This window comes from Lepidochelys kempii, chromosome 6 (assembly GCF_965140265.1).
Source record: "Lepidochelys kempii isolate rLepKem1 chromosome 6, rLepKem1.hap2, whole genome shotgun sequence".
NCBI classification, from domain to species: Eukaryota; Metazoa; Chordata; order Testudines; family Cheloniidae; genus Lepidochelys; species Lepidochelys kempii.
The window spans coordinates 58,178,298-58,202,062 of record NC_133261.1 but is presented as its reverse complement, the minus strand read 5'-3'; the positions used below and the strand labels follow the sequence as shown (position 1 = coordinate 58,202,062).

The window sequence follows — 23,765 nt, the reverse complement described above, 5'->3', positions numbered from 1 at the left end:
TCAGCATGGAAGCATGTCCTCTGGAATGGCGGCCAAAGCATAAAGGGGCATACGAATGTTTAGCGTATCTGGCACGTAAATACCTTGCAATGCCGGCTACAAAAATCCCATGCGAATGCCTGTTCTCACTTTCTGGTGACATTGTAAATATGAAGTGGGCAGCATTATCTCCCGTAAATGTAAACAAACTTGTTTGCTTAGCAAACAAGAAGTAGGATTGAGTGGACTCGTAGGCTCTAAAGTTTTATATTGTTTTTTTTTTTTGAGTGCAGTTATGTAACAAAAAAACCCCTACATTTGTAAGTTACATTTTCACGATAAAGAGATTGCATACAGTACTTGTATGAGGTCAAGTGAAAAATACTATTTCTTTTATCATTTTATCAGTGCAAATATTTGTAATGAAAAATAATATAAAGTGAGCAAGTGTACACTTTGTATTCTGTGTTGTAACTGAAATCAGTATATGCAGAAAAACATCCAAAAATATTTAATAAATTTCAATTGGTATTCTAATGTTTAACAGGGCAATTAAAACTGCGATTGTGATTAATTTTTTTCATCACAATTAATTTTTTTGAGTTAATCGTGTGAGTTAACTGTGATGAATCAACAGCCCTATTAATTATTATTATTCCAAACAAAATATGCCAGAAGGGAGATGTTATATTACAGATAGGACACGAATCTAGAAATAAGGGCTCCTGGTTCCTATCCCTCGCTCTGATTCACTGGCATGGTTTTCATCATATTAGTAACAAGCGGAAGAAGAATGATTCACTGTATGACCTTGCACACCAACTTAACCTCTCTTATCTCACTATCTAAAATGGTAAAATGGGAATATAGCTCATAGTGTGTTTTGCCAAGTGCTTTGACATGCTCAGATGAAAAATGTTAAGTAAACAAAGTATGCAAAGTACTATAATTAAAGAACTTTGCTCTTTTTGTGCATTATAATTTAAGAGTTGTTTAAATATTTTTAATTTCTTATTTTAAGGAAGACATGCCATCTTTCCAGTATTCACAGGGGTGCTGGAACAATTTTTATAAGGGGATACTGAGAGCCATTGAACCAAACTGCAAACCCTGTAAATAATGAAAACCGCTTCAACCCAGGGGGTGTGGCAGCATCCCCAGCACCTCTAGTTCCAGCACCTATGATATTCAGACTAGAAATCCTCTATATCAACATTGTTTTTCCAAGTGCTACATCCAGTTTTGCCTATTTCACATGAACGAGTCTGAGGGTAGCTACAACTCCCTTACAGAAGTCTCAGATGATTAATATGGCAGTTACTAAGGTATGCTTAGTCATGCAACAACACTAAGGGTATGTCTACACTACGGAATAAGGTCGAATTTATAGAAGTCGGTTTTTTAGAAATCGGTTTTATATATTCGAGTGTGTGTGTCCCCACAGAAAATGCTCTAAGTGCATTAACTCGGCGGAGCGCTTCCACAGTACCGAGGCTAGAGTCGACTTCCGGAGCGTTGCACTCTGGGTAGCTATCCCACAGTTCCCGCAGTCTCCGCTGCCCATTGGAATTCTGGGTCGAGATCCCAATGCCTAATGGGGCTAAAACATTGTCGCGGGTGATTCTGGGTACATATCGTCAGGCCCCCGTTCCCTCCCTCCCTCCGTGAAAGCAAGGGCAGACAATCATTTCGCGCCTTTTTTCCTGAGTTACCTGTGCAGACGCCATACCACGGCAAGCATGGAGCCCGCTCAGGTAACCGTCACCCTATGTCTCCTGGGTGCTGGCAGACGCGGTACGGCTTTGCTACACAGAAACAGCAACCCATTGCCTTCTGGCAGCAGATGGTGCAATACGACTGGTAGTCGTCCTCGTCGTGTCCGAGGTGCTCCTGGCCACGTCGGCTGGGAGCGCCTGGGCAGACATGGGCGCAGGGACTAAATTTGGAGTGACTTGACCAGGTCATTCTCTTTAGTCCTGCAGTCAGTCCTATTGAACCGTCTTATGGTGAGCGGGCAGGCGATACGGACTGCTAGCAGTCGTACTGTACCATCTTCTACCAGGCAGGCAAGAGATGAGGATTGCTAGCAGTCGTACTGTACCATCTTCTGCCGAGCAGCCATGAGATGTGGATGGCATGCAGTCCTTCTGCACCGTCTGCTGCCAGCCAAAGATGTAAAAGATAGATGGACTGGGTCAAAACAAGAAATAGACCAGATTTGTTTTGTACTCATTTGCTTCCCCCCCTCCCCTGTCTAGTGGACTCATTCCTCTAGGTCACACTGCAGTCACTCACAGAGAAGGTGCAGCGAGGTAAATCTAGCCATGTATCAATCAGAGGCCAGGCTAACCTCCTTGTTCCAATAAGAACGATAACTTAGGTGCACCATTTCTTATTGGAACCCTCCGTGAAGTCCTGCCTGAAATACTCCTTGATGTAAAGACACCCCCTTTGTTGATTTTAGCTCCCTGAAGCCAACCCTGTAAGCCGTGTCGTCAGTCGCACCTCCCTCCGTCAGAGCAACGGCAGACAATCGTTCCGCACCTTTTTTCTCTGCGGACGCCATACCAAGGCAAGCATGGAGGCCGCTCAGCTCACTTTGGCAATTAGGAGCACATTAAACACCACACGCATTATCCAGCAGTATATGCAGCACCAGAACCTGGCAAAGCGACACCGGGCGAGGAGGCGACGTCAGCGCGGTCACATGAGTGATCAGGACATGGACACAGATTTCTCTGAAAGCATGGGCCCTGCCAATGCATGCATCATGGTGCTAATGGGGCAGGTTCATGCTGTGGAACGCCGATTCTGGGCTCGGGAAACAAGCCCAGACTGGTGGGACCGCATAGTGTTGCGGGTCTGGGACGATTCCCAGTGGCTGCGAAACTTTCGCATGCGTAAGGGCACTTTCATGGAAATTTGTGACTTGCTTTCCCCTGCCCTGAGGCGCATGAATACCAAGATGAGAGCAGCCCTCACAGTTGAGAAGCGAGTGGCGATAGCCCTGTGGAAGCTTGCAACGCCAGACAGCTACCGGTCAGTTGGGAATCAATTTGGAGTGGGCAAATCTACTGTGGGGGCTGCTGTGATGCAAGTAGCCCACGCAATCAAAGATCTGCTGATATCAAGGGTAGTGACCCTGGGAAATGTGCAGGTCATAGTGGATGGCTTTGCTGCAATGGGATTCCCTAACTGTGGTGGGGCTATAGACGGAACCCATATCCCTATCTTGGCACCGGAGTACCAAGCTGCCGAGTACATAAACCGCAAGGGGTACTTTTCGATAGTGCTGCAAGCTCTGGTGGATCACAAGGGACGTTTCACCAACATCAACGTGGGATGGCCGGGAAAGGTGCATGATGCTCGCATCTTCAGGAACTCTGGTCTGTTTCAAAAGCTGCAGGAAGGGACTTTATTCCCAGACCAGAAAATAACTGTTGGGGATGTTGAAATGCCTATATGTATCCTTGGGGACCCAGCCTACCCCTTAATGCCATGGCTCATGAAGCCGTACACAGGCAGCCTGGACAGTAGTCAGGAGCTGTTCAACTACAGGCTGAGCAAGTGCAGAATGGTGGTAGAATGTGCATTTGGACGTTTAAAGGCGCGCTGGCGCAGTTTACTGACTCATTTAGACCTCAGCGAAACCAATATTCCCACTGTTATTACTGCTTGCTGTGTGCTCCACAATATCTGTGAGAGTAAAGGGGAGACGTTTATGGCAGGGTGGGAGGTTGAGGCAAATTGCCTGGCTGCTGGTTACGCGCAGCCAGACAGCAGGGCGGTTAGAAGAGCACAGGAGGGCGCGGTACGCATCAGAGAAGCTTTGAAAACCAGTTTCATGACTGGCCAGGCTACGGTGTGAAAGTTCTGTTTGTTTCTCCTTGATGAAACCCCCCGCCCCTTGGTTCACTCTACTTCCCTGTAAGCTAACCACCCGCCCCTCCTCCCTTCAATCACCGCTTGCAGAGGCAATAAAGTCATTGTTGCTTCACATTCATGCATTCTTTATTTATTCATCACACAAATAGGGGGATGACTACCAAGGTAGCCCAGGAGGGGTGGTGGAGGAGGGAAGGAAAATGCCACACAGCACTTTAAGCACAGGACTTTAAAATTTTACAACTTTAAAATGTATTGAATGACAGCCTTCTTTTTTTTGGGCAATCCTCTGTGGTGGAGTGGCTGGTTGGCCGGAGGCCCCCCCACCGCGTTCTTGGGCGTCTGGGTGTGGAGGCTATGGAACTTGGGGAGGAGGGCGGTTGGTTACAGAGGGGCTGCAGTGGCAGTCTGTGCTCCAGCTGCCTTTGCTGCAGCTCAATCATACACTGGAGCATACTGGTTTGGTCCTGCAGCAGCCTCAGCATTGAATCCTGCCTCCTCTCATCACGCTGCCGCCACATTTGAGCTTCAGCCCTCTCTTCAGCCCGCCACCTCTCCTCCTGGTCATTTTGTGCTTTCCTGCACTCTGACATTATTTGCCTCCACGCATTCGTCTGTGCTCTGTCAGTGTGGGAGGACAGCATGAGCTCGGAGAACATTTCATCGCGAGTGCGTTTTTTTTTCTTTCTAAGCTTCACTAGCCTCTGGGAAGGAGAAGATCCTGTGATCATTGAAACACATGCAGCTGGTGGAGGAAAAAAAGGGACAGCGGTATTTAAAAAGACACATTTTATAAAACAGCGGCTACACTCTTTCAGGGTAAACCTTGCTGTTAACATTACATACATAGCACATGTGCTTTCGTTACAAGGTCGCATTTTGCCTCCTCCCACCGCGTGACTACCCCCTCAACCTTCCCCCCTCTCTGTGGCTAACAGCGGGGAACATTTCTGTTTAGCCACAGGCAAACAGCACAGCAGGAATGGGCTCCTCTGAGTGTCCCCTGAAGAAAAGCACTCTATTTCAACCAGGTGACCATGAATTATATCTCACTCTCCTGAGGATAACACAGAGAGAAAGAACGGATGTTGTTTGAATGCCAGCAAACATACACTGCAATGCTTTGTTCTACAATGATTCCCGAGTACGTGTTACTGGCCTGGAGTGGTAAAGTGTCCTACCATGAAGGACGCAATAAGGCTGCCCTCCCCAGAAACCTTTTGCAAAGGCTTTAGGACTACATCTAGGAGAACCGCAAATGCCAGGGCAAAGTAATCCTTTCACATGCTTGCTTTTAAACCATGTATAGTATTTTAATAAGGTACACTCACCAGAGGTCCCTTCTCCGCCTGCTGGGTCCAGGAGGCAGCCTTGGGTGGGTTCGGGGGGGTACTGGCTCCAGGTCTAGGGTGAGAAACAGTTCCTGGCTGTCGGGAAAACCGGTTTCTCCGCTTGCTTGCTGTGAGCTATCTACAACCTCCTCCTCCTCCTCCTCATCATCATCTTCATCCCCAAAACCTGCTTCCGTGTTGCCTCCATCTCCATTGAAGGAGTCAAACAACACGGCTGGGGTAGTGGTGGCTGAACCCCCTAAAATGGCATGCAGCTCATCATAGAAGCGGCATGTTTGGGGCTCTGACCCAGAGCGGCTGTTCGCCTCTCTGGTTTTCTGGTAGGCTTGCCTCAGCTCCTTCAGTTTCACGCAGCCCTGCTTCGGGTCCCTGTTATGGCCTCTGTCCTTCATGCCTGGGAGATTTTGACAAAGGTTTTGGCATTTCGAAAACTGGAACGGAGTTCTGATAGCACGGATTCCTCTCCCCAAACAGCGATCAGATCCCGTACCTCCCGTTCGGTCCATGCTGGAGCTCTTTTGCTATTCTGGGACTCCATCATGGTCACCTGTGCTGATGAGCTCTGCATGGTCACCTGCAGCTTGCCACGCTGGCCAAACAGGAAATGAGATTCAAAAGTTCGCGGTTCTTTTCCTGTCTACCTGGCCAGTGCATCTGAGTTGAGAGTGCTGTCCAGAGCGGTCAGAATGGAGCACTCTGGGATAGCTCCCGGAGGCCAATACCATCGAATTGTGTCCACAGTACCCCAAATTCGAGCCGGCAACGTCGATTTAAGCGCTAATCCACTTGTCAGGGGTGGAGTAAGGAAATCGATTTTAAGAGCCCTTTAAGTCGAAATAAAGGGCTTCATTGTGTGGATGGGTGCAGGTTTACATCGATTTAACGCTGCTAAATTCAACCTAAAGTCCTAGTGTAGACCAGGGCTAAGTAGACAGTAGGTGATCACCTCATAGGAAGGGGGAGAAAATGTATGTGGATAGACACCACCAGTATGTATTTATTTAAATAATGTATTTGGTTACCTTTAACCTATTTTACATTTTAACATTTTCAACTGACTGACCGATTGCAATATTTGGCATCCAATTAACCAATCAATCAAGCAACCCTCATTTCCAATTCTGAATTAACTGGATTAATTCCATGGCTTATTTTTTAGTTTCTTGCACAGTTATAGAAAGCATCAAAAAATAGGACACTGGTTTTCTCTTTAGCCTCTGAAAATTGGCCTCCATAATTGCATGTGTTAAAGTAAGGAGCACAAAATGTATTCAAAACACACTGAAAAGTGACACAAGTCCCCTACCCAACCCAGAGCTCCTTGCAACCTTCCTGACTCTGGTGAGTTTTGGGCAAAGGCAGGTGAGAACATAACAGAAGAACAGCCATACTCGGTCATACCGATGGTCCATCTAGCCAAGGACCCCGTCTTCCAACAGTAGTCAGTGCCCGATGCTTCAGAAGGAATTAACAGAACAGGGCAACTATCAAGTGATCCATCCCCTTTCCTCCTCTCCCAGCTTCTGGCAATCAGTCTGTGGACACCCAGAGCATGGGGTTGCATTCCTGACCATGTTGGCTAATAGCCATTGATGGACTTATCCTCTGTGGACTTATCTAATTATTTTTTGAGCCCAGTTATATTTTGGGCTTCACAGCATCCCCAACAATGAGTTCCATAGGTTGACTGTGCATTGTGTGAAGAACTACTTCCTTTTGTCTGTTTTAAACCGGCTGTCTATTAATTTCATTGGGTGACCCCTGGTTTGTGTGTTATGTGAAACAGTAAACACTTCTTTCTTCACTTTTTCCACACCATTCATGATTTTAAAGACCTCAACCATACCGTCCCTTAGTCATCTCTTTTCCATGCTGAAAAGTCTCAGAGTTTTTAATCTCTCCTCATATGGAAGCTGTTCTAACGGGGGGAATACAAAGGGGAGAACACAAAAAAATGAGGAAGTTAGTTAAACAGAAATTAAAAGGTACAGTGACAAAAGTGAAATCCCTGAATGCTGCAGGGAAACTTTTTAAAGACACCATAATAGAGGCTCAACTTAAATGCATGCCCCAACTAAAAAACGTAATGAGAACAAAAAAAAAAGTGCCAACATGGCTAACCAACAAAGTAAGAGAATCAGTGAGAGACAAAAAGGCATCCTTTAAACAGTGGAAATTAAATCCTAGTGAGGAAAATAGAAAGGAGCATAAACTCTGGCAAATGAAGTGTAAAAATATAACTCAAAAAGTATTAGCAAAAAAAAAATTTTTTTTAAGTACATCAGAAATAAGAAGCCTGCTAAATAACCAGTGGGGCCACTGGACAATCGAGATGCTAAACGAGCACTCAAGGACAATAAGGTCATTGCGGAGAAACTAAATGAATTCTTTGCATCAGTCTTCACAGCTGAGGATGTGAGGGAAATTCCCAAACCTGAGCCATTCTTTTTAGGTGACAAATCTGAGGAACTGTCCCAGACTGAGCTGTCGATACAGGAGATTTTGGAACTAACTGATAAATTAAACAGTAATAAGTCACCAGAACCAGATGGTATCCACCCAAGAGTTCTGAAGGAACTCAAATGTGAAATTGCAGAACTACGAACTGTAGTTTGTAACCTATCATTTAATCAGCTTCTGTATGACTGGAGGATAGCTAATATGACACCAATTTTTAAAAAGGGATCCAGAGGTGATCCCAGCAATTACAGGCTGGTAAACCTGACTTCAGTACCAGGCAAACTGGTTGAAACTATAGTAAAGAACAAAATTGTCAGACACATAGAGGAACATAATTTGTTGGGGAAGAGTCAACATGGTTTTTGTAAAGGGAAATCATGCCTCACCAATCTACTAGAATTCTGTGAGGGGGTCAACAAGCATGTGGACAAGGGGAATCCAGTGGATATAGTGTATTTAGATTTTCAGAAAGCCTTTGACAAGGTCCCTCACCAAAGACTCTTAAGCAAAGTAAACTGTCATGGGATAAGAGGGAAGATCCTCTCATGGACTGGCAACTGGTTTAAAAGATAGGAAACAAAGGTAGAAATAAATGATCAGTTTTCAGAATGGAGAGAGGTAAATAGTGTTGTCCCCCAGGGGCCTGTACTGGGACCAGTCCTATTTAACATATTCATAAATGATCTGGAAAAAGGGGTAAACAGCGAGGTGGCAAAATCTGCATATGATACAAAACTACTCAAAATAGTTCAGTTCCAAGCAGACTGTGAACAGCTACAAAAGAATCTCTCAAAACTGGGTGACTGGGCAACAAAATGGCAGTTGAAATTCAATGTTGATAAATGCAAAGCAATGCAAACTGGAAAAGATAATCCCAACTATACATATAAAATAATGGGATCTAAATTAGCTGTTACCACTCAAGAAAGATCTTGGATAGTTCTCTGAAAACATCCACTCAATGTGCAGCAGTAGTCAAAAAAGTGAACAGAACGTTGGGAATCATTAGGAAAGGGATAGATAATAAGACAGAAAATATCATATTGCCTCTATATAAATCCATGGTATGCCCGAATCTTTAATACTGCGCACAGTTCTGCTCGCCCCATCTCAAAAAAAAAAAGATATATTGGAATTGGAAAAGGCTCAGAAAAGGGCAACAAAAATTATTAGGGGTATAGAATGGCTGCTGTATGAGGACAGATTAATAAGACTGGTACTTTTCAGCTTGGAAAAGAGACGACTAAGGGGGTATATGATAGAGGTCAATAAAACCATGACTGGTATGGAGAAAGTAAAGTATTATTTACTTCTTCTCATAATACGAGAGCTAGGGGTCACCAAATGAAATTAATAGGGCAGCAGGTTTTAAAAAAAAAAAAGGAAGTATTTTTTCACACAATGCACCGTCAACCTGTGGAACTCCTTGCCAGGAGATGCTGTGAAGGCCAAGACTATAACAAGGTTCAAAAAAGAACTAGAAAAATTCATGGATGATTGGTCCATGAATGGCTATTTGCCAGGATGGGAAGGGATGGTGTCCCTAGCCTCTGTTTGCCAGAAGCTGGGAATGGGAAACAGGGGATGAATCACTGGATGATTACCTTTTCTGTTCATTCCCTCTGGGGCATCTGGCATTGGCCACTGTCAGAAGACAGGATACTGGGCTAGATGGACCTTTGGTCTGACCCAGTATGGCCATTCTTATGCTCCATATCCTTATTCAGTTTTGTTGCTCTTCTCTGTACCTTTTCCATTCTAATATATTTTTTTTGAGATGGGGTGACCAGAACTGCATGCAGTATTCAAGATTTGAACGTACCATGTATTTATATAGTAAGTGGCATTATGATATTTTCTGTCTTATTATCTATCCCTTTCCTAATGGTTCCTAACATCGTTTGCTTTTTTGACTGCTACTAAATGTTGAGCAGATGTTTTCAGAGAACTATCCACGACTCCAAGATCTCTTTCTTGAGTGGTAACAGCTAATTTAGACTCCCTCATTTTGCATGTATAATTGGGACTATGTTTTTCAATGCACATTACTTTGCATTTATCAACACTGAATTTCATCTGCCATTTTGATACCCAGTCACTCGGTTTTGTGAGATCCCTTTGCAACTCTTCAGTAGGCTTTGCACTTAACTTTCTTGAGTAGTTTTGTATCGTCTACAAATATTGCCACCTCACTGTTTACCCCTTTTTTCAGATCATTTAGGAATATGTTGAACAGCACTTGTCTCAGTAAACATCTTTGGGGGACACAACTACTCACCTCTCTCCATTCTGAAAACTGACTGTTTATTCCTGTTCTTTGATTCCTGTGTTTTAACCAGGAGAGGATCTTCCCTCTTATCCCATGACTTCTTACTTTGCTTAAGAGCCTTTGTTTGGTGAGGGATCTTGTCAAAGGCCTTCTGAAAGTCCACGTACACAATATACACTAAAAGAAAAGGAGGACTTGTGGCACCTTAGAGACTAACAAATTTATTTGAGCATAAGCTTTCGTGAGCTACAGCTCACTTCATCGGATGCATTCAGTGGAAAATACAGTGCGGAAATTTATATACATAGAGAACATGAAAGAATGGGTGTTACCATACACACTGTAACGAGAGTGATCAGGAAAGGTGAGCTATTACCAGCAGGAGAGCGAGGGGGTTCTTGTCAACTGCTGGAAATGGTCCACCTTGATTATCACTACAAAAGGTTCTCCCTCCCCCCGCCCCGCTCTCCTGCTGGTAATAGCTCACCTTTCCTGATCACTCTCGTTATAGTGTGTATGGTAACACCCATTCTTTCATGTTCTCTATGTATATAAATCTCCCCACTGTATTTTCCACTGAATGCATCCGATGAAGTGAGCTGTAGCTCACGAAAGCTTATGCTCAAATAAATTTGTTAGTCTCTAAGGTGCCACAAGTCCTCCTTTTCTTTTTGTGAATACAGACTAACCCAGCTGCTACTCTGAAACCTGACAATATACACTGGATCACCACTGTCCACCTATCTGTTGATCCCCCCTCAAAGAATTCTAATAGATCGGTGAGACATAATTTTTCTTTATAAAAGCCGTGTTTACTCTTCCCAAACAAACTGCGTCCATCTACATGTCTGATAATTCTGTTCTTCACTATAGTTTCAACCAATTTGCCTGGTACTCAAGTTAGGCTTACCAGCCAGTAACTCTCAGCATTGCCTCAGAAGCCTTTTTTAAAAATTGGTGTCACGTTAGCTATCCTCCAGTCATCTGGTAGAGAAGCTAATTTAAATGATAGGTTACATACTATAGTTAGTAGTGCTGCACTTTCATGTCTGGGTTCCTTCAAAACTCTTGGGTGAATGTGATCTAGTAATGGTGACTTATTACTATTTAATTCATCAGTTAGTTCTAAAATCTCCTCTATTGACATCTCAATCTGGAACAGTTCCTCAGAGGCATCATCAGTTGCAATTTCACTATATCTTTCTAACTAGACCGATGAAAGAGTTTGGGTCCACATATCTGAGATGCCATCTGACCCTGTATCACATAGCAGCAATTAAAATCAGCTTCAAATTCTTATATCGGGGCCAAAAAGCAGGACATTCTTGGTAGAGGACCTTTGATTGGAATTTACTTTCAATCCTTGGTCTGACAAGAGTCTGTAGTTGTTGACTTTTAGGATCCATTGCAAAGTTTATCTTTCTACTTACGCTATTAATAATTTGGGGGCTGAATGGGAAGGATTCTAGACAAAACCCTTGATTATACAACCCAGTCTCAAAGTGAGTGATAATTTTAAGCAGGAAAATCATTTGGTATAGTTTTAATTTGTAAAATTACTCTGGAGCGGACGTGGGAAAGTTAAGTGACATGCTTATGTAGCACCACACTAGCCTTGCCTCTGGAGGCCTGGGTTCAAATCTGGATTTACTGCAGGTCATCACAAGGGAAAATTACTTTGATGTTTTCATCCCAGCCACCATATATGCATATCGAAAAACCCACTGGCTCTGACAACAGAAGCCCTGATTTGCCTTTGCACAGCAGACCCAGAAATGTGTCCCCTATATGGCAATGACCAGGAAATCCTGCATTTGATGCACTAGTACGTTTACTGTCCCAGCTTTACAATAACCAATTAAAAGAGAATAGCCATAAAAGTGCTGATACTACCGTAGGGTAATAAACTAGACCTTATCAGTGACAGTGGTGCACATTACAAACTTCAAACTCATTCCTTGCCCTAATCCATCAGAAACTTCCTGGCTTTAATAGGCTATAAATGGCAGAAGCTTTGAAGTCCAAGGATTAGAATTGCTAATAGACAAACTGAACGAGTGACTAAGTGCAGCCAAGGCCTGCTACCCCACTGCAGAGCCAGGTGGAACGCACTGCATGGATCTGTATTAAAACAAATTAAATTAATTTACTCAAACTGCCCTCTCCTCAGCTGCAGTCCAGGAGATTACATCAAAGTGTTAAAAATAAATGGACAAAGGGGGGAGATAAGAGCCACACGAGGAAACATAATTTATTAAAACACATATTTACTACCATGCAAGACCAGTTTGAACATAACAGCCCAATAACCAAAGCTCTCAACTGGGACCTATGATCATTAGATTCACAGGCAAATTCATTCTTTTTCTGGAAATAATGATTTATGATTTAATAATATCTGAGCAAACATAAGAAAGACAGAAAATGTATATGCCTATAAAAAGAATTTACATCACTAAGATTATTAAAAATGATTATTAACATTAAATTTTTCAAATCAGTAATTTGTTTTAATTCTCCCTTACCTGCCTTACAGGAAAGAATATATGGAAACAAAAAATATTAATTTCTGCCCCAAATGGGTTGTTATATTCACGGTGTATGCAGTGTTTACTCTACTGGAGTAATAGCTCAACTACATGTTATGAATATGTTTTCAATAAAAACTTCAGAGTACACAAAAATAACACCTTCCCTTTATATGCAACACTTTTAATCTCAAATGATTACCAACCACAACTAGATGTAAGAATCACTTCATCTGTCAGTGATGGGCAACCACATCTAGTGCGTTTTATACAGCAGTGCTAAACAACCAGTTGAGACAAGAAATGAATACTGTGTCCAATTTAAACTGGAACAAGAATATAAAGAGGCAGAATGCAAAGCACCAAAACTGGAAATGGGCCAGGACAATGGGGTTAATAACCTGACTCCTGCAAAAGTGCCATGGAATTTTAAATGAGTGCAAGTGATCAGGAACTCAGTTTAATATTGTACCTAACATACATAAATGGCCAGTTTATCTCACAGGTTGTCAGTACTTTCTTATATAGGAGAATTACAAACCCAAATAGTTCTCAAAGATTCACTTGATTGGCTACTGGAAACAGCAGAGAGATTATTAATAATTCACAGGGTTCTACAGCCATAGATTTTAATTTTTTTAGAACAGTTATTCTAGCTAGAGGAAGCACTTTTGCTCAAAGAGAATCTCCTTCATATTTTAGGGAGGATGCCCAATTAGTATTAGCTAAGGAGAGGTAAGCTTATTTTTCTTAAATTCAAAGTCACTCAAAAATTGTGGGTTGGAAAGTTTAATTTGCACGCTAACATCATAGAGTTCACATTCAGGTTAGGAAAGACTGAAAAAAGGGAACAGAGATCAGAGGAAATAATTAAATGGGGGAAGAGAACAGAAAACAAATAGACTGAAAAATACAGAGAGCTTGTAAGATAAAGAAAGGGGAGGAAGAGAAAAATTCTAAATAGACACTGTATATAGGGCACCTACTTGTCGTGTTCTGATTTTTGGAGCAGGTGGCTCCTTACCTCCAATACAGAGCAAAAACTTCTCTTTGGTATGTTTTTGAAACCAAATCTGCCTTGAAAATAATATGGATTTAAATGACATGAAAAAAGGTTCATGAGCATCAAATAATTTTATAAACCCATGAACTCAAAATAAGACTGCAAGGGTCAAAAGTCCTCCAAACTCCATGAGGTTTGCTCATCACTGATATAAATAGAATCATCTGTGTTTTAAACATAAATATTTAAATAAAAAGAGACCATTCGCCTCACTTTTATCAGGACAGTCTTAGAGTTTTTACATGATAACCCGATGTCCCAGAAACTTCCTTCTGGACACACAGAATGTCTCAGGTTTTTATTTCATCAGTTAAAATGTTCGTTTATTTTATAACCACAAAACGTCCAACCTGCATTCTTGCATCAAGCCAATTTGTTCTGTGTTTACAGAGAACAGTGTAGTGGAACAAGTGTTCACTGTGATTAATAGTGTCTGTAGAAAAAAATCAAATGAGTGTAGACAAATTAAGGCTTCCCTGTCCCGCCCCACTCAAAGCAAAAAAATCCTCCATTGAGAAATTTGCATGGCTTCTTGTTGAATCATCAGTTGGCAAAGGCAACACCAGCACAGATCCTTTTAAAAACGTAATTTGGCCTTTTCAATTTTGCAACTTTAAAAAAAGTGTCATGAAAACGTACCCTTTTTTTAATTTGAGAAGTATTGCAAAACAGTTTAAAATAGTTTTATGTTTAGAAGTACATAAAGAGAGAGGTTGCATTGTACTAGATGTACAGTCAGTGTTCTGCCACTACTCTAACACGTACCACCTCCCTCCAACATGCATACCTTACCTTCTGGTGGATTCTTATTCTGATTGTTCCAGACGACTAACAGCTTGGATAGACTGGGCACCTTGGACACCTCAGTGATGACTCGGAAGAGGCTTTCCACCCTGTCATATGTCAGGACTATAGCAGTGAAACCTTGAGACTGTGGTGGGATTAATGGAAGGAAGAGTGGGTTGCTCACACTGCTCCATTTCTGTAAAAGCAGAGAGGATGTTGGATCAGATCAAGGTCAATTAAAACTATAATAGGGGAATGTAGGCAGTCAGAATGTAAGTACCAGAACTGGAATTTAGTTAAGGTAGGTCTCTTTGGTCAACACCCTAACTCTTGGGAAAAGTAACCTTTCAAAAAGTCCGATTTTCTTTTTCATAATTCACAGTTCTGTAAAACCTTCATGCCAACTCCATTTCCTAATGTCAATTTCTATCATTGCCTGACAATGACTTTGTACGAAGGGATGGGCTTCAAAAAAAGTGGAGAAGGGATGGAAAGACTTTTGGGGAAAGGGAACTAGGAGGCATTTTAAACCCAGCTAGCATGGCACGGTTCTCATTTGCTACTCTCTGCTTGAAAGTATTTTGCTTTTTATAGTCAGTTGTTGGCCAACAAGCAGAGAGCCAGCTCTGAGCCACCATTTCAGAGTAGAAACAGAATTAAAAATAGCAAATGCATAATCCTGACACAAAATGGGCACACAAATAAAAAAGACAAATGCTGACATTACAATAAAGAGGGATAAAATATTAATTTCAACAAGACTAGGTTTATTCTGTGTGAAAGAAAAGCTATTACACCATTAAATAGAAAACCCTATAAGAGACGCAAAGATTGATTTCAGAGTTATTTACTCCATCTGAATTTTAACTAGGGGGTCCCTTTTAAGACTTTAAAGCTCTTATTTCAATGCACTGCAAGCATAAGGAAGCCAGTTCAGTTGGCAAGAGACAAGACAGACAACTCTGTTCTCACTGAGTGTGCCAACTCCATTTGGAGCCGAAGATGTGGGGGGAGGCAGCTGCAAAGGAACCATTAGATGAGAATGAAATTGTAGGCATTTTGACTTTCAACTTTTTCATTCCAGCTTGCTATTCAGATGCTGACATCCACACTAGGACAGAGAAGCAGAGGAGAAAATAAGACTTATTTGGAGGTGGGGGAAAGAAAGGGTTTGGGAGTTGGGAAAGGAGAAGCTGACACTGTTTTGCAGGGAAGCCTTTGAATCTCAGCCGACAAAGAACTAGGAACACTTCTAATAGTCTAGAAACACTGCCCAATAACTTCCAACACTTTCCTGCAATACTGTAAGAAACCCCAGTTAAATACATACTGCTGGTATCGGGAGAAAGATAAACTTTATGTACCCGAAGTTATCAGCTCATATTTGCTGGCAGGAGGTATGGAGCTTCACCATTTCCTTAGAGTGTCTTTGGGGTTTTTTTCCCCCCCTCACACCTCAAAGGTGGCTGCCTTATCCACCTTTACCTGATGCCATTACACTACTAAAATAGTCTGCATGTCTACTTGTCTGTCTTGGTGACACTAGCAGTTGACATGTGCAGGAACAGATTTCAGATGCTCACATTTTCTGAAATGCCAGTTTTTTAGGCTTATTGTCTTTAATATTTATTGGGACCTGAAGAGCAGGGGTAGAACTCTCTGATTATGGAGCAGTCCCAAGAACTTCTAGGGTGAATCACAATCTAAACTTGAATAGGGCACGGCCAACCTCATTAGACCTTTAATGAACAACTTCAAAAACTGCATTTTTTCTCTCTAAGATCCTGAATATCAAGTTTTCCCCAACTTCCCACCTCCTCCAAATGATTCTTTTAATGTTGAGAATCTTTTTTGTGCATCCTTCACAAGCCTGCTTGTATTAATACTTGCAGCAGGGGGTTAGCTGCATAACCAATACAGTGCCAAGAAAATCCTGCATTTCTGCCCAACAAGAAGAAACAACTGGTGAAGTAATCTTATAGACAATAAATATCCTTTTTATTATTTAATGGTGACCCCCACCATCCAAATTAAGAACTCCCATATGAAGTTTCCTCTATTGTGCAAGTTCCTTTCTGGCTGCAGTATATCTTAATAGAATGTGTTAGCATCCAGCACAATGAGGCCCTGGTCCTTGACTTCAGGCTCTTAGGCACTATGGTAATAGAAATAGTAAATAATAGAATTTGCAAGGATTACTCCATTCATCATCTTCTGACAGTACTTTAAAAAAAACAAAAAACATTTAAAACTGCTAGGTATTTCACAAAATATATACAGATAACCCCTGAGAAGAGAGCATTAACATAAGTAACAATCAAGGGTTCTAAACATGACATGTCAGTTCCAACTGATCCTACTCTCTGTCCAAAGTACAATACTTCCTCATAACAGGATCTTCTTAGGGAAAGAAAGGTAACCTCTCAAAAGAAGTATGTTTATTTCATCTTATGCCCCTGGTAAGTGGTGTCCAAGTAAAGGAAAAGCTTGAACTCTGCTCCTTAGAACCTAATGGGGAAAGAAAACCAAGGCCCCTTGTTTGAAAGAAACATTTCAAAAAGGCATTTAGGCATCTCTGAAGTGCCATTAAGAGCCAACCCCCTGCTGCCTGCCTGAAGTGTGTGTCTACAGTCTCAGACCTCTTGACCCCACTTTCTGCAGGAAATTGGGCAAATTCAAACCTCCATAATTTACTTGAGTCTTCCAGACTTCTGCTGGGGAAAGGCAAACAATGCAGGCAATTAACTCAACAGAAACCTAATTAAATCTCTATTATGGCAGCAGGGCATGAAATGCATCATGGCATCAAGATGACGACTACTCCCAACCACTGGCAGCTGGAGAAGTCGACACAGTGAGAGAACATTTGTTTTAGTCCCATCATTATTATGGGTGCCCATCTGAACTTTCACTGTCAGAAAGAAGAGCAAGAGGTAGTGGTGGAGAGATCATTTATCACTTTCCATGACAAAGTGTTGACACTCAGCTATGGATATGGCAATCCTTTCCCCTCTTCATCCCTCCCATGCTAATATTCATTACAAGAGCCATGGTAATTAAGCCAAGATTGACAGTTTGTTTATTGTGAATCACTTTTATGGGCAAGCAGTATCAGGTTGCAAATGGCAGCTTCCTAACAGCGATCTCACATCACTCTGTCTGTCTGAGTTGTTACGCAAGCCTCTCCACACACAACATGGAAAGCCCAAGGACTGGAACCCACAATGTGAGAGAGGGCTGGGGAGATTGGCCTGAAGTTGGTGAGGTGTGAGAATTCTTTAAAGGGATGAGTCCGTGAGAAGGGATTCAAGCTATTGCAGCTGGCTTGTGCATGACTGCCACAAGGAAAAAAAAAAAAGTTTCCATTTGCTAGTAAGGCATTTTCCCCTTGTTACTGGAACATTATTCTGCTCCTTCCTTATTGAATGCAACATGGATTATATTTTAAGAGCAGTTAAAGCAATGGAGGCAATGGGACAAGGAAAACCCCACCATTAGAGATATCTAAGACTGCACTTGAGACCAATCTCTCATGTGCGAGGGAGCAAAGGGTGTGTTAAGTATAACAAAATCAATCTTGCTAGGATGCCGGTGTGGGATATTTGACATCTGAGAAATCATATCCAACCCCAATTATTCTATAACTGGCTAATCACTGTACACATTATAACATCTGTATAGTACCAATAACATGCTACACACAGCTAATACAATGCCTCTACCCCAAAAAGCTTACAATCTAAGTATAAACAAAGGAAGGAGATATTAAAGGCAATAAGCAAGCAGTGAAGCTAAACACACATTTTATGAGTTCCATGATTTTTTTGAAAAAATTGTTTATGTTTGTTGAGCAACATTACTTAGTCAGGTGGTGAAGGGACAATGGAAAGAGGAGCATATTAAGGAAAGACTTGAAGGGGGAGAAGGTGGAGACATGACAGACAGGGTCAGGGAGGGAGCTCTAGGAACTTGAGGCTGTGTGGAAGAAGGTCCATATCCTGGCAGAAGGGTTAACAATTCCAAGATACTATTTAGTAGGAAAAACTGGCAACAACATAACACATAGATTCCCTTGCTCGCATGAACAAGAACCGTGGCTTTTTCCTCCCTATACATTTTATTTTCAACAACCATCAGACTTAATACTTGTTAACCACACTTTTTAGTAAAACCATATTCAATTTGAACAAGGACAACCCACTGTCATTAAAAAGCCAAGAGGCAAGGACTGAGGAGTATGAGGTGCTGAATGGTACAGTAACTAAACAGTTCTTCCGTGTACCCAGCAAAGCAGAGATGTACTTATCTCCTACCTCTGCATGGAGGGTTTTTTTGGTTGGATTGTTTTACATATCAATCTTAACCTCAATGTGGTTTCAATTATGAATTAGCAGACCAAAAAAGCCTTGATTTATTCTATTTTGCTCCAATTATGCATGATGTGTTTCCTCTGAATACTTTGAGAAAGTATTTCATCATGCTTCCCATCCTCAAGTGGTCAAAGGGCAAAACCAGAGGAGTTAACCCTCTCCACTTCTCCACAGTCAATCAAAGTGATTACATTGTGGATTCAGAAACAGGACTTTTTGCCAGACTGGACAAGATCATTGGTCTGTGGAGTTTAGTACACTCCCATCAGTAGCATGTATTATACTCTGTTACAATATACAGGGGGGTTCCACAAGTGCACACAGGGGTTACTCATGTGAATTCCTTGTGAACTCCTGTGGCTGCTCCCCTGAAGCAGGATCTTTGATTACCAATTTTTAGCTCATAACTACAAATACGAAATTATGCAGTACCTTTTTAAAGTCTAACTAAATCTATTTTACTCTCTCTGCCCTCCTACAACTGTGAATTCTATAGTCTGACTACATTCTGCGATTATTTGCAGTGTTTTTGTAGCTGCGTTGGTCCAGGATATTAGAGAGACAAGGTGGGTGAGGCAATATCTTTTATTGGACCAACTTCTGTTGGTGAAAGAAAAAAGCTTTCGAGCTACTCAGAGTGCTTCTTCAGGTCGGTGTAGCTTGAAAGCTCGTCTCTTTCACCAACAGAAGTTGATCCAATAAAAGATGTTCTCTCACTCACCTCATCTCCATGCATTCTGTGAAGCAGTAATTTCAGTTTTAAGTTTTTTCCTTCTTTCCATTAATTTCAATAATATGCCAATGGAGTGGGTTTGAGGAAGGGGGACGGTGAGCGCCGTTTAGAACAGAGTGCATATTTACAAATGTCATAGTGACTGGAATCTTTAGGATCTCTCTATCTATCAAGGTATTTATGTTCTATTAGTGCTAATCACCGTAGCATCCAGGAATGGGATTCATGTTTTCTTTAAAATAAAACTCTACAGTGCAGTCTCCTGACAGAGCAGACAGTGTAACATACTCTAAATTGGGAAAACAAAACTTGAAATCAATTGTAGGGCTGCAAGGCCCCACCCCTAGGGCCAGAAAAGGTTGAGTGCATTATGAAGGTGAAGCTTGGGATAAAAAGAAGCTGACTAAATTCTACTACTGTACATTTTTATTGAGCCATTAATGAAGACCAAGCCTCCTACTTTCCAGGCCACAAGGAGAGCAATGGAGACCAGCTGGTGAAATAAGAAGGGTTATTATTAGGAAAGGGGCAGATAATAGAGTCATTTCAGAATAAGATGGCAGACAAAAATCCTATAGTTTCTTCAGGCTAGCCTACATTAAACAACTGCCATGAGAAGAAGAAAAAACACAACCCCTACATATACATTTGTGTATGTACTTCTCTCTTCAGTCTCTCCCATATTAAAGATGAAGCAAAAAGCTCTCTAAAAACCTAACAGTATTAGACACAGACAGATTGCGTGTGGACTTAAAATTACAACTGACATTAAAGTGAAACATCTGAACCTCCACTGCATGCCAAGAACCAAGTCCAGGAGTCTGTTTCTCATGCCACAGAGGATATCACAAGCAGATGAAGTTAAACTTTCTCTACATTAGGTACTAGCCACACTGCATTAGATAAGTATTATGTCATCTTTTACCATATAAGCAGAGAATCCTGAACCCTACTCTTGGCAGGTAAGGCAAGGAGAAATTGACTGTCAAATTTTGCTTCAGCAAGAAAATATATTTTTAAGTCTGAATAATCATATATTTGGTACACATGACCTATCATAATACAAACACTGCAGAAGTGTATTAGTAACTACATCTTCTATCAAGACATGGCAAATAAGACAAAATCCCACCCAACCGATCCAACACATCTCAAGTAAAATTTAAGGTGGCTGGAAGTAGACTGGATGTTATGAAATCTAATAATTTCAGAAAAATGTAGCAATGAAAAATTGAGTGAGTTATACCACGTGTGTCAGCCAATAAGACTGCTGGAGGATTTCCTCTCATACACACAAATGTTTATTCAACATTTTGAAGAGTGTTATTGGGGCACAAGCAGAAAATACAATACAGTGGAATCATCTGTTTAACACTTATTATTTAAACTTGGATGAGTGATGTTTTTGATTGGCAACCCTCAGGATCTAGATTATTCACAGGAACAGTGAGATGTAAAATGCCAGCCAAACAGCTCAGAAATTGTTTTAAGTATTTTAAAGGCTCAGTTGGTTGCCAGTTAGCTGAAACACACAATCCATTCTCTAAATGAACATCTGACTTAGGTTTTGTTAAGTGAATAGCAACTATGCTACTGTTACTCAGAGAAAAAGTCATTTTTTGCATTAAATTAATTTGTCTATTACTTTAGTTTAAATAGGGTGGAGATCCTCTTTTCTGCCTTACTGAAAATACAATGTCTGGCAGTCACTCAACAGGAGAATGGAGGTCTGCTAGAGAAGTGCATTTATTTTTTGGAGCATAGCAATTCTCTCGACAATTATTAAACTAGAAACTATTAAACTACAGTTTATAACATTCAAGTTCAAAACTCTAAGGCAGACACAATAATGGGGCCAAACCTTTTATAGCTCTATGCTAAAAGCAGGCCTGAAAGAATTCCACAAACACCAGCAAAAGAAAACCTGGGAAACAACAACATTATTGTCATTCTCAATCATCTACATATGTTGGGAAGGTACAGGGACACACAGAGAGAGACTTTAAATAGTCTCCAAAATCTGGAGTTGACTAGATGACTAATTTATCTCTGTATTAGATAATTAAAAAGCATCTAATTGAGGGAGACTAATAGTAGGATAAAGAGTCTTTCAACTCAAGGTTATTTGTTCTAATCCAGTTTGGTAGAGACCAAAAATCATGACTACCACCTGATAGATGGTTAGTGATTTATGTGAAGTCAGTAATCTCAGTCCAGTTTATAATGGATAATGGCTGCATTAGTAAACAAATGGCAATAACTGGCACATTTGTGTATTTTCAGCAAAGGTGCCAGAGCTGTCAATTTGGCACTTTTCACTAGCACTATATTAATTTATTAAAAGAAGGAAACATCTAGATGTGGGTGGGTGTGTACACACACAGTATTGTATCATAATATATAAAACAAAGCAAATGTTTAGGTATTTGTTACTATTTTTCCCTTCTCCCTCAGCCCCAATGGAAAGATCTATTAACACAGATGTTGCTCCACTTCACATGGAAACTTTTATTTTTAAAAAGGGCTAAAAACTTTCAGTCAGCCAACCAATTTGAATAGGTGAAATTGCTTTGATCACTTCCTTAATGTATAACATACTCAACATGTGATGCATTACACATGCCTTCATGTCTCATGTAACTTACATTCCCTTATGCTCAAAGAACACTCAAGTGTTGCTGCTGTACACGAATTCTGGCAGCAACACTCAGCATAGGAGGGGTTCAATGAAGGAAACAGAAATAAAGCTGAGCTACACACAGACCTAGCTGTGAACCTCCTCACTATGAGCTTTAGTGTATAAACACCATTTCCATCCTCACTGTCAAAGACAATAGCCAACGCCTCAAATACCAGAATCACTGAAATTCTGCTCAAAGGAGTATCTAACCATCTGAATATTTCCAAGACTGAAGATATGTCCCTGCACCCACATTTCAAGGTGATGGTGTGGTCAAGGTAATCTTAAAATGAAAACGCTTAGAAAATTAGCCTGCATTTTGCAACAATCCCAACATGTTGTTACCAATTTGGTGGAGACAGCATTGTGAAAGCGCCAGATTCCTCCTCAGATATGAGGTTGTTAGAAACCTGTCTAAGGAAACATTTGGATCCCTGGCAAACTCCTGTGTGTAGCACTTTTACAGGTTATCATCCCATTTAAAAAAAAATTAATTCAGAACTAATTCAAATTAATGTAAAAGCCTGTAGCACTGCATCAAATCTTGGGAAATAAGGGACTGAAATGAAAAGGTGACTCAAATCAAGGTAGCCTCTTGAGGTCACAGAGAAGAATTTTACATGCTGGGGAGTTAAAGGAATTGAACAAGTTACATGGACTGTTAAGCTGGAAAACAATCACTTACTGCTCTATTGTATAGCTCTGAACTGCACATAATTTGTCCAGTGACATAATTTGTAACAGGGTAAGGCACGTTACTGAACACTTATTTCTGATGTTTGCAGTGACTGTAAGAGAGTCAGGTTACTATGTGGGGCACTAATTACATTTAATGTCTACAGATAAGAACACTACACAAATGATGTAGGACCGCTAGAAGCCCAGGAAGAATGATCACTAGTTCCTCCTTTGTGTGATGAACTTTACAGTAGACTCTTATTCTGTTACATTAAGTAGTAAGGAAGGTTTCCCTTTTCCATCTGCCCAAACTCATATCACTTGCTCCAATAAAAGCAAGTCTTTTCTGCACAACTGCATAACTACCTGTAAGCAAATCTGACAGGTTTCAGAGTAGCAGCCATGATAGTCTGTGTCCGCAAAAAGAAAAGGAGTACTTGTGGCACCTTAGAGACTAACATTTATTTGAGCATAAGCTTTCGTGAGCTGTAGCTGTAGCTCACGAAAGCTTATGCTCAAATAAATTTGTTAGTCTCTAAGGTGCCACAAGTACTCCTTTTCTTTTTGTAAGCAAATCTGTGTTCTCTATTCACTCAGGGCCATTAGCAGCCAGTGCACAGGGATCTGCATAATAAAATGTTAGGTTAATAACTGTATAGTGACCACATAAATCTCTGATGAGCTGCTGTAAATCCCTTGGTACCAAAAAGCTACTGCACTCTCTGCACCTCTCACTGATTTTGCCCACAGCACACATGGTTGCCTCATCTTCTGACCCCCTCCCCAAATCTGTCACTCCAGTATCCAGTCTACACTGCACAATGGAACTATAGTGTAGCTGCATTCAATATAAAATGTAGCATTAGGAGGGGTGATAGAAAGAGGAAGGAGTCAGATGATGAGTCAGCCATATTTGTTGTGGGAACGTGAATGGCAAATTCTGAGGGCAAAAGCCAATAATAGAAGAGGGATTTACAAGAGC

At 41.3% G+C, this 23,765-nt stretch overlaps 1 protein-coding gene across 4 annotated transcripts in view; it reads right to left on the bottom strand.

The window, feature by feature from the left end:
- EXT2 (exostosin glycosyltransferase 2) overlaps nucleotides 1-23,765 on the bottom strand; it is a 107,276-nt gene that overhangs the window by 37,578 nt on the left and 45,933 nt on the right. For all 4 annotated transcript variants that reach the window (XM_073348064.1, XM_073348066.1, XM_073348067.1 and 1 more), the window contains one exon: nucleotides 14,329-14,518. In XM_073348064.1, the coding sequence (XP_073204165.1) occupies nucleotides 14,329-14,518 (190 nt within the window). The remainder of the gene's footprint in view (nucleotides 1-14,328; nucleotides 14,519-23,765) is intronic.